Genomic DNA, 17,143 nt, shown 5'->3' on the forward strand with positions numbered 1-17,143 from the left:
TTCTGCTTGTCACCGAATACTCTAATAAACCTCTGTTGAAAGTATCCTGGTTGCATCATGGTCTGGTTTGCAATTTGATTGTGCAGGAACACAAGAAGCTGCAGAGAGTAGTGGATCTGGCCAATCACATGCACATTATTCCTGACTATCAGAACTATCTACACGAGGCTCTCCTTTTTGAAGACAACATCTATCATCAAAGAAACCATTCGGACCAAGCTGTCTTTTTGCAACTACTGTAGGGCAGGATTTACAGAATCCTGAATTCCCACCCCACCAGGTCAAGATTGGCTATTTTCCTTCAATCATTTGGTCCTTGAACCAACCGGCAGACTTGTGACTATGACAATAAACTCACCAGTGACTTACACTTGACCACTCAGTGCTGGAGAACCTCAGGCCCACTTCATTATTTCTCCTCCGGCTGAACATAAAATATGAGGTTGTATTTGACATTCCCCAGATAAAAGCAAGAACTTACCAACAACAGTTAGCAGAGTATGGTCCAGAAAGAGGACTATATAAACAATAACCAGCACCATTATTCTGGATTGCCTTGCCTTCTCGAGCCATTTCCATGTTCTCAACTCTTCCAACCATGTCACCATATTGGTCCAGGACAGGAGATTTGATCACCTCTTTAGAAAACCTGGAACGTGTCAAAATGTTGCTCATCTGATACTGGTAGCAGCAGCCCCTGCACCTAAGTAGCAACATTAAGTACAACAGGATAGTGATAATTATGAAGTATAGAATATTAGGGTCCATTTGCAATCAAAAAGGAGATCTGTTGATGCTGGAACTCTGAAATAAAGCCCAAACCAATCTAATGGAAAAGAGTAAACAGCTGACATTTCAGGCCAAGACCCTTTATCAGGACTGGAGAAAAGAGATGAAAAGTCAGAGTAAGAAGGTCAGGGGGGGTGGGGGTAGTTACTCTGCCTTCTCATCTTTTCTTTTCTCCAGTCCCGATGAAGGGTCTCAGCCTGAAACATTGACTGTTTACTCTTTTCCATAGAGACTGCCTGGCCTGCTGAGCTCCTCCAGCATCTTGTGTGTGCATCTGCAGGTTTTCTTTTGTTTGTGAAATGCAGTTACTGGAATGGCTGAGGCAGACAGTGAAGAAGGTTGTGAAAGGACAGAGAAGTGCATAGGTCAGCTGGAAAGTTAGGCAAGGCAGTGGCATTTGGAACTTAAGTGTGAGTAGTTGGGGACATCAAATACTATTTGGACACCTACAGTAAATGGTGGTGACCTCAGGAATCGTAATGTACAGACAGACCTTGAGGTGCAAGTTTATAGATCCCTGAAAGTGGTGACACAAGGGATAGGGTAGTGAAGGAAGCATTTGGTATTTTTGCCTTCATAGACCAAGGCATTGAATATAAGAGTTGGGTTATCACGTCGCCGCTGTAGAAAACATTGGTTAGACTGTGCTGAGGGTATTGAGTACAGTTCTGGTCACCACACTACAGGAAGGGTGAGGTAGCAATTTTAAGAGTGCAGAAGAGATTCACCTGGATGTTGCTTGGAGTGGGGAGCTTACAAGGACGGATTGGATAGGCTGGGTTATTTCTCACAGGAACATGGGTGTTTCCTGATTGTGCTGAAAACACTGCTCTGCTGTTGTTGATGGTCAAGGTGCCTCCCGGCTGGTTGGTTTTCAATGATCAGATCTGTCAGTTAATTACATTTAGTGTGACGGTGGTGCTGCGCACAGCCCATGGTCTTAACATGGGCTGTGTGCTCATCTTTCCCACCCATGCAGTTGTAGATCGATAAACTAGTACAGTTGACGTCAGGAGTATTTCTCTCTCATTTTGCTCTCCATCTGTTGCTTTGTCGAAAAAGCCAACCTTAGTGATGGGCTACGTCGTGTATCCAACATGTTGTATCCTTGATACTGCTAATGCTTCCCCCAAGTGTGGTTCAACATGGAGGAGCAGTAAGTTAAAGGAAGAAAATACTGTATATAGTAAATAGGAAGTGATTTTCTTGTCCATGTTTGATGTGATGCCATGAAAGTGCATCAGGTCTGAGGTGCATGCTGGATACTGCCTCTCAGCTGTTTACACTGTCTCCATCTCTGGTGGGTCTGTCCAGCTGGTGGAGCTGGATGTGATGACACATTAGTCGTAAGGTATGGTGTTGTAGGGATGACTGGGTCAGGTTATCACTTGATTAGTTTATAGAACGGTTTTTTCTAATCTAGCATTTGTAGCTGGCTTGTGAGGAGGACTTTAACGCCACATGAGCTTGGTGACAAGCTTCTAAGGTCCAATTTAATGTCAGAGAAATGTATACAATATACATCCTGAAATGCTTTTCTTTCACAAAACATTGATATAATTATAATGTAATTATATCTTCAGACTCTTGCTGAAGAATCCGTGGTATAAAATGCTCAGGATTTAAGGACGTTTACCTTTTGGATGGGCATTAGAACTTCCTGGAAATCGGTTTCACTTGTTCTGTGTGATGTTGTGGAACAGACGTGGCTAAAGCAAGGGATAAACTGGAAATGAGAATAAAAGGGTAGCAGCCTGAGGAAATAGAATACTGAAATATTGGCAAACATGAAACATCCTCACTAAGGAGAATTACATTCTTGGAGTAAATGATTATCACCACTTATAGAGTTGCAATCTAAAACAGAGGCTAAGATAGTGATAGGATATTATTACACAGGGCTACTGAAGTTCGGCTCACTGTGCCATAAAAGAGCTATTTGTTTTCCAGTCTTTCTCCAAATCCCTAATTTTTCTTTCCAACTATATGAACTAATTCTTTTCAAAAGTTATTTTAGAATCTTCCTCTATCACTCTTTCTGAATGTATTTTCCCGACTCACCAGCTCCACTCTGTGCAGTGCTCCCAAGGTTTGCAGGATGATGTCAGCTCCAGTTATGGTCTCTACTATTTCAACAGCAGATGGGTATGAAAAGATCGGTAAAGGGCTGTGTCTTTATGAGTAGATTACAATTAAGGATTCCAAACAAACATAGTCGAGAAGACCAATCTTCACTGAGTCATTGCAAGAGGAAGTTAGTCAGGTGTAGGCTGTCCTTTTGGCAGAACAAGGGAAATTTAATGTTGACATAATTACCTTGCACAACAAGATTAACCTGTGTTCAATCTTATTTACCTTATAACTTCTGATCTTCCACTAATTATTTGCAGACTAGAGCTTCCAAAACAGAGAACTTTTGATAACTTACTGTATATTCTTCTTTTCAATTCAGACAGTTATGCTGATGCTTTCTGCGAGAATAAGTGGGGGGAGGGTTGATCTCACTTGCTGCTATTTGTGTGCGGGAGGGGGCAGGAGGTTTTGGGGTTCTTGTGTCTTTTTTGTCATTCTTTCTTTGGGGGGCTTTTTCTTCTATTTCGAGGAAGTCTGCGGAGCGTAAAAATTTCAGGTTGTATATTGTATATGTTCTCTGATATTAAATGGAACTGTTGAATTATTGAATTAGATTTGATTTAGTATGAATTGTGGAATAAAGGAGATAACAACACAGTTGATCATGGATGTGTGATGGTAATGTAATGCCTGCTTCATATTTTTACTGTTATGCTGTATGTATTTCATTTTGGCAGTTTGGTAAGAACAGCTTGTTTGGGTTATTCTTGAAGGTAAGAGATGAGGAGAAATGTGTGCCATCCAATTAGGATGGTCAAATTAAGGGGAGGTTTCTCTGGTGAGGGACACTAAGGTTGGGCTTGGGGCTTTTGTTCGTTGGGAGATGAAGAGAAGATGCTGGGGAGAGCCGGTCGTGTGATGCGATCTGGCAGGAGGCCCATTTGTTTGAGAAGGATTGCGAGCGGCGTTCTGAAGGTGGTGAGGGCATTCATAGTGACCGAGGGTCCAGCTCGTGAGTGACAGTGAAGTTCAAGATGAGCTCCAACTTCAGCACATTTGACTGTTAATTAGAATGGGCCCTTTTCTTTTTGTTATTCTTTACTAACCCTTTAGTTAAATGAAGATTCATAAATATAATTCTTTTAATCGTATGCAGTGTGCTGTCTGTTATTGCGTGGCACTAATTTGTAACAGGGTAGCGGATTACACAGCATCCACACAAACCAAGGTTTGGGGTGGGATTGCACTGTCTCAATCTCACGAGTTTGGCAGGACTTGACAGTGTCTTTCTTAGAGTCACGCAGCCAAGAAAAGAAGGCTGTTTCAGTAATGTACACAAGGCAGGTGGAAATTTTGATGGAATAAAATGCTACCTACCAGGATATTACAAATGCCCAGACCATTTTTACTTTTAAACTTTATTCATTTAGAGTTACAGCACGGTTATGGGCCCTTCTGGCCGATTATGCTCATGTCCAATTAACCCACTAACCAGTACATCCTTGGAATGTGGGCGGAAACATAAGCACCCGGAGTAAACCCACGTGGTCACAAGGAGAACATACAAGCCCCTTACTGACAGCGGTGGGAACTAAACCCAGGTCGCTGTAATAGCGTTATGTTAACCACTATTCTACCATGCTGCCTCAATAGAATTAGACCAAAAGGTACGACAATTTTCCTCTACATACAGACTACTTTCTAATCTTTAAAAGCTGAAAAGAGATATTGTATCACGTGCAGGCAGAATAGATTTGGCATCATGTTGGTGCAGACATTGTGGGCTGAAGGGCCTGTTCCTTTACTGAACTGTTTTAACAAAGACAAAAATGCTGGAAGAACTCATTGAGTCAAGCAGCATCTGTGGAACGAGAAAAACAGTCAACATTTGAGGAAACAACAGGAATTCTGCAGATGCTGGAAATTCAAGCAACACACATCAAAGTTGCTGGCCTGCAACATTTGGGGCAATGGTACTTCCTCCTTTAAAATCTGCTCATCACCCACACCTTCTTCCTTCTAGTTCCCTACATCATTCACGGACAAAGGGACAAAAGGATCTGGGAATACAGGTCCATAATTCGTTGAAAGTGGCTTCAAGGTACAAAGGATCATAAAGAAAGCTTTTGACACATTGGCCTTCATAAATCAAAGTATTGAGGACATAAGATGGGATGTTACGTTGAAGTTGTATAAGATGTTGGTGAGGTCTAATTTGGAGTATTGTGTACAGTTTTGGCCACCTAGCTACAGGAAAGATATAAATAAGGTTGAAAGAGTACAGAGAAAATTTACAAGGATGTTGCCAGGTCTGGAGGACCTGAGTTATAAGGAAAGATTGAATGGGTTAGGACTGTATTCTTTAGAACAAAGAAAATTGGAAGGAGATTTGATAGAGTTGTACAAAATTGCAGAGATGAAGACAGATCAAGAAAGGGGAGGGAGGTGTCAGAAATGGACAAAGTGAATTTAAGGGAGAGTGAATGTTGCAGGTAAAATTGAAATTGACAAGTTTAGCAAGGGTGCAGGAAGCAGCACCAATGCAGTCATCAGTGTATTAGAGGAAGAGTTGGGGGGCATTACCTGCAAAGGCTTAAAACATGAACCATTACAAGCAGCCAATGAAAAGGCAGGCATAGCTGGGGTTCTTGCAGGTGCCCGTGACTGCCCTGAGCTTGGAGAAGGTAGGGGGAGAACCGAAGGAGAAGTTGAGGATGAGGACTAGTTTTACCAGGTGGAGAAGAGTGGTAGTGGAGGGGAACTGGTTGATTCTTTTATTGAGAAAGTACTGGAGAGCTTTAAGGCCTTCTTAATGGGGGAATAGAAACAGCGGATAGACTAGACATCTGTGTGTAAATGAGGTGGTCAGGGCCAGGGAATTGACATGTACTGAGGAGATGCAGCGCACGAGAAATGTTTGATGTAGGTATGAAGGGACTGAGCCAAGGGGAATAGAATGGATTGAGGTATGAGGACACAAGTTCAGTGGGCAGGAGTAGGTCAAGACAATGGCCCTACTAGGACAGTCAGGTTTGCAGATCTTGAATAGATAGAAAGAAGCAAGCAAGTGGGGTAAGGGAATTGAGTTTTATGGCAGTGGATGGGAGTTCTCCAGAGTTGGAGGTCAGTAATGGTGTTAGAGACAGTTTTCTCCTAGTCCAGAGTTGTGCCGTCCTCAAGGACCAAGTATGAGTTGGTGTCTGAGAGTTGCCACCTGGCCTCAACAAAGGTAGAGTTCAGTCTGGCACCCTACAACAGCACTCCCTGAGGGCCGTCTCAGTCTCACGGGTTTGGCGGGACCGGAGTGTGTATTCCCTAGACTTACGCAGCAAGGAAACCAGCGGGGTTTCATTGTGGGGTATCTTCCCGGATCGATTTCATTGGATGCTGTGTAAATGCCCTGAGCATTGTGTTTAAGCGTGTGTTAAACTATTGTCCGGTAAAGTGATTACGACACGTGGTTACGGACACTGGAGAGGTTGAGCTGTGGTGCGAATCCACAGGGATATCGGTAATGAATGCGTGTTTACTGAGTGGGGCAGACATTCGTAGCCCCAATACATTGTTAATTCAGACTAAAATGTACTGTTAAAGCTTTAGGAACAGTTACGATCACGGAGCGGAGGTCTGACAAAATGCTGGCAAATACTTTGTTTTAGATCAGACTAGCACTGACACGATGACAGTGGATCTGCCTGGTACTATTGGGAGGGGGTGCGTGGACTGACCTTACTTTCTGGGAGGAGGGGAGTGTCGGCGAGTGTGCCGAGTTTCCCGTAGCTGGGGACGGAGACTTTACAGACAAGTTGTCCTCGTTTCTGCGGAGGGAGGAGAAGAAATTGTTTGCTTTGGAAAGCTTAATGAGTTCTCCAGCGATACCATTCTGAGTTGGTATTGGCCCTTACCTCCCTGGCGAATAGATAGTCAAGTGCACAGGCGGGCGCTCCTAGTTATCGTCGTCTGAGGATATTCTGGCGAATAACACCCACGCCCGGAGAAGTAGGAGACTTGGGAGCAGCTGAATGAGTGGGAGAGCTCTGATGACGTGTTGAAGACAGCGATTGGTTGAAAGTTTGAGTGGGTGGGCTGCTGACAGAGTGAGATCTGTAATGGTACTTCTGCGGGCTACGTGCAAGGGCTAGAAATGTTTTTGGCTGGACAGGAAGCCCAATGGAGCTTTTGATGGGGTTTCGGGAACATGTTTCAGAAGGGGGAGAAGCTTTCCACCTACATTTTTTGGCTAGAGAGGCAGCTGAGTTGCTTGCGGCTTAGAGGATGGGGGGGGGGGGGTCATTCAAACGGCTGAGGTGAATCAGTAAAGAATGGACCAAGTGGTAAAAGGCACATGGTCACAGGACATGATCGCTTGGGTCTCGGAAGACGCGCCCCTCCCTCATTTCTCGATCTGATCAGAGAAGTAAGAGAGAGGGAGAATGCGATGGAGGCATGGGAGGCCTCTGTCAGCGGGGTACTGTCTCCGGTAGTAGTTCCCTTGGCTGATAGCCATCCCGGGGAGTGGTAAAGGAGCTCGTGGCAGAGTTTAAGGCTGAGATATCCAAGTTGTTATTGGCGGGTGCGGCCACCCTGCTTGACAAATCTGACAGGGAGTCGGACTCCTCGAGGGAATGGACTAAGCAGAAAGTTGCCAGTGAACAGGGTCTTACGAGAAGGGGAGCGACTGGTATTGCCTGCTATAACTGTGGGGAAGAGGGACACTTCAGGCGGGAGTGTGGAGGCCAGGAAAGCGTTTGGAGAGTGAGCCCCTGGCTACCTAAGCAGAGAGAGACGTCCCGAAACTTAGAAGAGGACCAGTGAGGGAACGGCCTGGCGTCTCCGGGGGGAGCACGTTCCCAGCAATATATCAGGGAACAAACTAAAGCCAAACTCCAGCGTATTGCTACAGATTGAAGGTATTTATGCCAGAGCCTTACTTGACACTGGCTCTCAGGTTACTCTGTTGTACCGTTCGTTTTACAACCGGTATTTGACGCATTCACCATTGACGCCACTCAGTGCGCTAGAGATCTGGGGTCTTAGTACGGATAACTATCCGTACGATTGTTATTTGTCATTGAAGCTGGAGTTTTCAGAGGCAGGTGTGGGCGTCGCTGAGGTCCTTGATACATTTGTGTTGGTTTGTCTGGACCCGGTTGAGAAGGGCGAAGCTTCAGTTCTTGTGAGGACAAAATACTCCCAATTGTGAGGAGGCTAGTGGGAGCCTGCAAGGAGGATATTGGAGAGAGCTTTCTGAAAACGTTGTCCGTTCACCCTGTGTTCCAACTGCTTTTGAGGAAGTGTGCTTTCGTGTTGTGTGCCTGACACTGATGAGAGCTGGGTCTTTGGTTTGGCGGGAGATGAAGGGTGAAGACGCTGGAGAGAACCGGTTGTAGGAATCGACCTGGTGGGGGACTGTGATTCGATGGAGCAAAGTGTCGGGGTCCACTGACGTTGGGTGATTATGTATGACCTTCGAAAGAGTTGAGCTCCAACTTGTGCACATCTAACTGTTTAATTGTAGTGGGCCTCTCTTGTGTTTGTTTTACTAACCCTTTAGGTAAGATTCATAAATATAATTCCTTCAATCGTATGCAGTGTGCTGTGTGTTATTTCTTGACACCGAGTTGTAACAAGGTAGCAGATTACACAGCATCCACACATGCTGGGGTTTGGGTTGGGAGCGCCGTCTCAATCTCACCGGTTTGGCGGGACCGGAGTGTATATTCCCTAGATTTACGCAGCCAAGGAAACCAGGTGGTTTTGGGTGAAAGATGAGAAGTTTAAGGAGGCCATGAGGGTCGAGAGAGTGTGGAAGAGCTGCCAGCACACGTGGTGCAGGTGAGCCCAATTTCAGCAGTTTGGATAGGCATTTGGAGGACGATGGTCATGGTGCAGGTCGATGGGAGTAGGCAGTTTAAATGGTTTTGGCATGGACTAGATGGGCTGAAGGGCCTGTTTCTGTGCTGTGACTTCATGATCTGCCTATCACCCACACCTTTCTCCTTTTATTCTCTGGTCTACCACTCTGTCCCGCCAAGAATTAATAGTCTCTCCTTACATCCTCTTTCAGTAATTTCACATGACGTTATATCTTAAAATTGCAAATATCTCAAGATAAACTATGTGAGGTACCTTCTTACTGTCTGCAACTCTAGTTTTCAGTTATTCTCTCTTGGTACATTGTAACATTGTTCTTTGACCAAATCCTCTGTCTGGTTTTCTGTAATCCTGTAAATCCCATTCCCATCCCTTCCTTTGACTGGATAGGCTAGGAACGTACCCATTGGAGATACAGGAGAGACTGCTGATGCTGGAAATCTGAAGCAACAGAAACAAAATGCTGGAGGAACTCAGCAGGGCAGGCAGCATCTGCGGAGGGAAATGAACAGGCTGAGATCCTCCATCCGATCTGGAAAGGAAGAGGGCAGAAGCCTGAATAAAAAGGTGGGGGGAAGGGGAGAGGAACAAGCTGGCAGGTGACAGGTGAATACAAGTGAGAAGGGGAAGGTAGGTAGGGAGGGAAGGGTGAGGAATGGGAATGATGTGAGAAGCTGGGAGGTAATAGGTGGAAGGGACAGAGGGTTGAAGAAAGAATCTGACAGGAGAGGACATAGACTATGGAATAAAGGGACGAAAGGGAAAGGTGTGGGTGATGGGCAGGGTGTGACGGTGGGGGAGGGAAAGAGAGGGGGTAATGGGATCAAAGGATAAGAGAAAACAAAGCAGGGGGGAGGAGAATGGAGGGGTGTGGCCACTGGACGTTATGGAAATCAATGCTATCATTGTCAGGCTGGAGACTACAAAGACTAAATATGAGGCGTTACTTCGTTAATCCATGCCTGGGTTCAACATGGCAGTAGAGGCTGCCGTGGATAGCCATGTCAGTGTGGGAATAGAAAGTGGAATTAAAATGGTTGGTCACCGGAAGATCCTGCCTGTTGCAGCAGACAGATTCAAAGATGCAATCCCCCCCTCATCTGCATTGGGTCTCACTGATTTAGAGGAGGCTACACCGCAAGCACCAGATACAATAAATGACACCGAAGGATTGACATGTGAGGTGCTGTCTCACCTGGGAGGGCTCTGAATGGTGTTGAGGGAGGAGGGGAAGGATCAGATGGATTTAACGCTTTGCACAGTTGCAAGATAAGTGTGTGGAAAGTGATCACTGGGGAGGGACGAGTGGGCGGGGAAGTTGCAGAGAATACGGTGCTAGAAAGTGTGTTGGATACGGATGCTCGTAGGTTTGTAGGTGAGGACAAGGGAAACCCTACCTCTGTTACATCGGGGAGGGGGTGGTGGAATGGGGTGAGAGCAGATGTGTGCAGAAATGGAGGAGATATGGGTGAAGACTCCATTGATGGTAGTGGAGAGGAAACCTTGTTTACTGAAAAAAGATGACGTCCTTGCTGGGATGCTATTCCCTTCTTGCAGTATCTCTGTCTCCGCTGTATCAGTCCTCAGAATGAGGCTTTCTATTCCAGGACATCCCTTCCCCTCCTCCTCTTGCCATCTTCTTTTCCAGTGCTGTTAAAGGGTCTCGTCCTGAAACATTGACTGTTCATCCCCCACCACTGGAGCTGCTGAGTTCCTCCATCCTTTTGTGTGTGATGCACCCACTGGAGTTTAGAGGAGTCAGAGAACCATGACTGAAATATATAAGATCATGACTGGGGAAGGGGAGACATTTCCTAACGAAACAATCTAAAACGAGGAGCCTTAGTGGCAAACTTTGGAATCTTCAGCAGATCAGGATAAAGCAAACTCTTCAGCATGTGCAGCAGGGCCGAGCAAGAACAATGACAATGAGCTAAAAGTATTTATTTCTAACTAGATGAAAATGACTTCAAAACCTCACTATTTAATTTCCTATTCACTTTGCTCACCCGGATCTCTTAGTGAAATCTGTTTTCCCAGATATATCTTCTCTTTTTGTACCTGGTACTCATCTTACTGACTTACCACAGAGTCTATCCTTAACCATACTCAAACTTTGCAGGTTGCAGTCTTCCCATTGTCACCTACTGTTCTGGTCATTGCTTTCAGAGCCGATAGGTTGCAGCTTGTGTTGTGCGTTCCAGAAGCTCCCAGCTGCTTGCCTACTAACATACCAGTATGGAGCTGGGGTAGCCACTTTGCCATGTAATCCTGATTTATCTGGTGGTAACTTCAACTTTGCATTTCCACTTACCCCCCCCCCCCCATTAATGTTTTGGCCCTTGCCTGTCAATAATAAACCTCCCTCTGCCTTAGAAATAGTCAAAGGCTCTGCTTCCACTTTCATTGGAAGAAGAGTTCCAAAGATTAAAGACCCTTGAAGAGAAACATTTTTACTTCACTTAAGAAGTGTGAATGCTTATTTTTTTAAATACTGACTCCAATTTCCAGATTCTCTCACTTCTATACACCCAGCCCGTCAAGATTCCTCACGCTCCATCAAGTCACCTTTCCCTTGCTTGAATTCCAGCAGATAGAAGCCTAGCCTGTACAATCTTACTCATAAGGCAACTCATCCATAACAAATATTCTACAAAACATTTTCTGTACTGCTTCCAGTATATTAACATCTCTTAAATAAGGAGACAAGTATAGTCGACAGCACTTAAAAACTGGTTTCACTAGGGCCCCATATAACTGAAATGTAACCTACTTAAATTCAAATTTAATTCATCCAACTTTCCTCATTACTTGCTGTCCGTACAAACTAATGTTCTGTGAATAACGCACCAGGACACTGCCTGGATTGTACATGTGGTGTTCTCGTGCAGTGTGTTGAAACTCTGACTAAACTCCCAGTTAAACCGGAGCCAATGAAGACAGAGTCGTAGTAAGGTTAACCATTTACCGTGCACTCTTCCACATTAACATTGTATGGTGAAAACTGTTGATTAAAACAATACAAACATATGCAGCGTCTGATTCATTCTGGAGACCAGGCGTGCTCTCTTCTTTCAGCGAGTGTCTCCAGCCGCCCCGAGTAGTGGGCGAGGGGGTCACGTCAAACCGCCATCAGGCTTGAGCCGACCCCGCGTTTGAAATTGAAAAGCCGGCACGCTTCCTTAACAGAAACTGCGTTAATATTTTTACTTCAAATACATTCTTATGAACTTACGGCGCTGCTTCTATAATGTTTCTTTGTGGGTAGACTCGGAGCTCTTCACGATCACGCACGGCACCCACCTTCACACCTTCCCGAACCAAGACGCGGCGAAACCGGAGCTGACGTCATCGCACGCCGCGATATCCCATAGACAATTTACCTTTGTTATACTCTAGCTTACTTCTTCTTCTTTGAGTTTTTACGGCAGTTGGCATCCACACTCTTGCATTACTGCCATCTTCAGGATTTATTGTCCCTCATTGTCCATTCACTTTAAAGCCGTCTTTCCAGTCCCGTCGCCCTTAAATAACTAAACAACCATTTCCTCCCCTGATCACTCTCCCCACATTCCAATAAACCTTTAACACTGTTCTCTACCAGTCCTATTCTACGTAAAAGTTGTAACATTTGTTGCCTTTCCTGTGCAAATTTCCTGCATGAAATAAGGATATGCTCTACTGTTTCAGTCTCCTGACATAGATCGCAAAAACCTGTTGGATGTTTATTTATGATGGCCAGAGTGCCATTAAGGTTGCTGTGCCCGATTCTCAGTCTACTTATAATTACTTGCTCCTTCCGCTTTACTCCCCTACTTCTTCCCATATCTACTCTGTTCTGAATTGAATGTAAATGTCTTCCTTTTATTGCTCTATCCCAGTGTTGCTGCCACTGTTGATTTATCCTTCTCCACACTATGCTCTTCCCCTCTGATTTTGATAGTTTAATATTGACCTCTACAGATCCTTTTTTGACTGCTGCTTTTGCCAGCCTATCTGCTGTCTCATTTCCCATAATACCCGAATGTGCTGGAACCCGCATGAATGCGATATTTTTGCCTTGTCTAGCCAGTCTTGAATTTGCAAACAGGATTTCATAAAGCAGATCCTGGTGACCTCTAGCTGTACCCGCCTTAATGCTTGCAAGGGCCGACACAGAATCGCTACATATCACAAAATTATTACAATCAACCTGCTCACTCCATTCTAGTGCTAACAATATGGCAAACATTTCAACTGCATATACACACAAGCAATCAGGTGTTCTCTTGCCAATTTCCACTCGATAACTTAGTACAACAATTGCAGATCCTGTTGCACCTGTTTCTGGATCGTTTGATCCATCAGTAAAAATCTGTACGCCTTTGTAGTTACATTCCCTATAACTATGATATTTACTGAGTCTATGATATTCAGCAGTCTTATTACTGTGCTTAATCTTAAGCAATTCCAAATCTACAGAGGGATTTTCTAATACCCAGAAAGGTCTGACAGGCCACACCACACTTGGACAAAACTCTTTATCGTATACACCCATATCTTTTGCTGTTTGCTCTCCTGTCCAGCCAAAACTTTCTTTTTGTGACCTTTCCTTCTCCCAGCATGTCTGCAACACCCTTTTTGTAGGATGGCTATCACCGCACCCCCTTAAATTAATCCAGTAACTGGCCTCCAGCTGTTTACGCCGCAGCCCCAATGGCATTTCATTTGTCTCAACTTGGAGTGCACACACTGGGCAAGTTCTAACCACTCCCAAGCACACCCTTAGAGCCTGAGCTTGCACGATATCCAGCTCTGCCAGCACAGATTTTGCTGCTGACCCATATACAATACTTCCGTAGTCTAATCTTGATCTTATTAATGCTACATAAATATTATTCAGTGATGCAAAATCAGCACCCCATTCCAATTCAGCAAGACACCTCATGACATTTATCATATTTTTACATTTACTAACTGTGTACCTAATATGTTCTCTCCATGTTAATCTCAGGTCAAAGTGCACTCCCAAAAACCGAAAACTTTCAACTCTCTCCAGGTTACTTCCACACAGATTCAAATTAAGTCCTCTGAACTTTTTCCTTGTAAAGAACATGGCTTTCGTCTTCTCCACTGAAAATTTAACACCCCACTTTGCCCCCACTCTTCAACTTGATTAATTCCATCTTGCACTTCCGTAACTATATGTTCAATATTTCTCCCTCTTTTCCACAAAGCCCCGTCATCTGCAAACAATGACCTCTCCACTTCCGTTGGAATATTTACGAATATATCATTTATCAAAATGGAGAATAAAGTTGGACTCACTACACTCCCCTGAGGCATCCTGTTTTCTACAACATACTGGCTTGATAGCTCTGATCCTATCCTCACCTGAATAGTTCTCCCATTTAAAAAGTCCTTAACCCAACTGAACATTGCCCCTCCAATTCCCATTAAATGTAGCTTGATTAGGAGCCCCTCTTTCCATAACATATCGTAAGCTTTCTCAACATCCAAAAAAACTGCAACCACTGTCTCTTTATTTACTTGAGCTTTTCTTATTTCATCCTCTAGATACATCACTGGATCCATAGTATTCCTTCCTTTCCTGAATCCGCTTTGATGCATAGCCACCATACCTCTACTTTCCAAGAAGTACACTAACCTCTCATTTATCATACGTTCCATAAGTTTACATACATGTGACGTCAAGGCAATAAGCCTGTAGTTTTCTGGCCTGCTGTCATCTTTCCCACGTTCCCTTATTGGAATAATTATTGCCTCTTTCCAGCTCCCTGCTATTCTCCCTTCATCCCAGACTTTGTTATACAGAAGCAGTAGTTTCTCCAGACTTCCTTCACTCAAGTGTTTTATCATACTATGACATATTTCACCTTTACCTGGTGCAGTCTTTCCTGTTTTATCTAGTGCCTTTCTTAATTCTCCCTTGCTGAAAGGGACACCTTGCACACCGTCAAGGTTAGTTTTCCTACATAAAGCCTCCATATTTTCAGCTTTGGTCTCTCTCTACCTCTTCTTCCCTTCTCAGACAAATTATCGGAACTATGTACCATAACAAAAGTGCTTGCCAACAACTCTGCCTTTTCCTTATTTGTTACTGCAGTCACATTTCCATCAACCAGAACTGGGTACCTCCACTCTCTCCTGTCCCCTCCCATCCTTTTTATCATCCCCCACACCTCTCCTACTTGAGTTGTGTTTCCGATTGAATCACAATACTTTCTCCAGTGCGTCCTTTTAGCATGTCTTATTGTCTTCCTTACTACTGCCTGAGCTTGTTTGTACTGAATCATGTGCTGCAAGTTATGAGATCTTTTAACCAGTTTAAATGCCTTATTTCTATTTCTCACTGCTTACTTACAATTATCATCCCATCATGGTATTACTCTCTTCTTTATTCTTCCTTTACTTTTAGGAATGGATTCTAATGCAGCTGATATTATACCTTGTTTTAATATGCTGTCAAGTGTTTCTATGTCCATTCCATCACTGATCTGACTTAGGTATCTATCACTTTTTTCCAGAAATTTCTCCCAATTGGCTTTCTCAAGAATCCATTTCCCACCTGTATTCTCTGTGACCAATGAAGCAGAAATACTTATCTTGCACCAGATTGGGTGATGATCACTCCCTACAGTTCCTTCTTGGTACACTAACCAATTACACACTGATGCAATGGAGTTTGATACTAATGTAAGATCAAGCAGAGATTCTTTACCTGTATTAACATCAATTCTATTACTACTGCCATCATTTAGGCACACTAAATGCTTCTCATCTAGCAACTCCTCTGTTACCTGACCATTGATGTCTGTCCTGTCACTCCCCCATAATACATTATGTCCATTAAAATCACCACACCAAACAACGTTACTACTATTCTGCCCTTCTATCTCGTCAAGCTTGTTTAACTCTAGTCTTTTGCATGGATTATAATAATTCACAATCACCAACTCTTTCCTTTCAGCCCATACTTTTACTACCACATACTCTTGTTCACTTCCTACACCTAGTATTCTATAAGGAATACCTTGCTTTACATAAGTTGCACATCCTCCTCCTCTACCCTCTCTCCTGTCTTGCCTTACTGCCTCATATAAAACAAAATCTGAATTAGGTTTTAACCAGGTCTCTTGGATACACACAACATCTGGCTTTTCTCTCCTACTTGCTATAAACTGCTTGAAATCTTGTCCACTAGCAATCAGGCTTCTTGCCTTCCATTGAAGAAGTAGCATTATTAGTAATATCAACCCACACATACTGTCTCTTGACTTGACTGTACCCTGAGTTCATCGTTTACTTCTTCCCATTTTAATCCTATCATACCCAAATGACGCTCTGCAGCTTTCACAATAATCTGAATCCTTTCAGTTTTAGATTTGATCTCATACGTTGTGTTTACCACTCCTGCCATAAAGGTCACAAATTTCTTTTCCTCTATCCATGCATTCTTCTTACCTTGTCTTTCTTTAGCTGCTGCTTGCTCTTTGCTACACCCTCCCTCGTTCATTTTCTTCTGTCCTGCCAACTTGACTGCCTCAGTATATGAGACTTTTTCCTTCACCCTTACCTGCTGCACCTCCACCTCTTTTTTCAACACTTCACATCCCCAGTACGCTACACTATGGTTACCTCCACAATTACAGCACTTTGGTCTCACTCCCTCTCCACATTTTCCGTATTCATGTTCCACACCACACCTTGCACATCTTCTCTTTCCTTTGCACACTTTGGCCACATGCCCGAGCTCCTGGCAATTGAAACATCCCATAGGTTTTGGTATATATTCTCTTACATTGTACCTTAGAAATCCAAAATATAACTCCTTTGGAGGCACCTTATCCTCAAATTCTACCAGAACGGTTTCAGTCTTTCTTTTCTCTGTTCCCCTTGTCATTCTTTTCACACTCTTCACTGAACTATTCCTCACTCTCAAGTTCTCCACTAGCTCCTTCATATTTACACTGAGGGGAAACCTGGATATCACCCCCTTGCAACCGTTGACCCTTTGTGCTCCAACTCTTACAACCCTGGACACTTTGACTTTCCCAACATTAGTCACCTTCATTGCCTTCTCGATCCGCTCTTCAGTTTTACATCCTATCAGCAGGTTTCCATCTCCTAAAATTCTCGCATGGTTCACTTCCCCTACTTGTCCTCTAATGATTTTTGTTAGCTTAAGCAGATCAATTTTCTTTACTCCCCCTTCCCCCTCAAATCTTATCACTACATTTAGCAATTTTGCCCTCGGGCCCTTCTCCTCAACTTCTCTTCTCTCACTTTCTGATCCACCTACACTAGACCCACCTCCTTTCTTTCTCTTCCGACCCATCATCTTCCTGTTCTTAGTCCCTCTCCCCACCTCTTCCCACTCACACTCCGTGCTATTGCTGTCACCATC

The 17,143-nt window shown here is 44.0% G+C and overlaps 1 protein-coding gene across 1 annotated transcript in view; it reads right to left on the bottom strand.

Moving 5' to 3' along the window:
- The window catches only part of LOC140202067 (synaptic vesicular amine transporter-like), a 51,181-nt gene extending 34,482 nt beyond the window's left edge, over positions 1-16,699 (bottom strand). Inside the window, exon 1 of the mRNA XM_072266926.1 lies at positions 16,201-16,699. Coding sequence (XP_072123027.1) covers positions 16,201-16,699 — 499 coding nt within the window. The remainder of the gene's footprint in view (positions 1-16,200) is intronic.
- Positions 16,700-17,143: the final 444 nt, after the last annotated feature.

This window comes from Mobula birostris, chromosome 8 (assembly GCF_030028105.1).
Source record: "Mobula birostris isolate sMobBir1 chromosome 8, sMobBir1.hap1, whole genome shotgun sequence".
NCBI lineage: Eukaryota > Metazoa > Chordata > Chondrichthyes > Myliobatiformes > Myliobatidae > Mobula > Mobula birostris.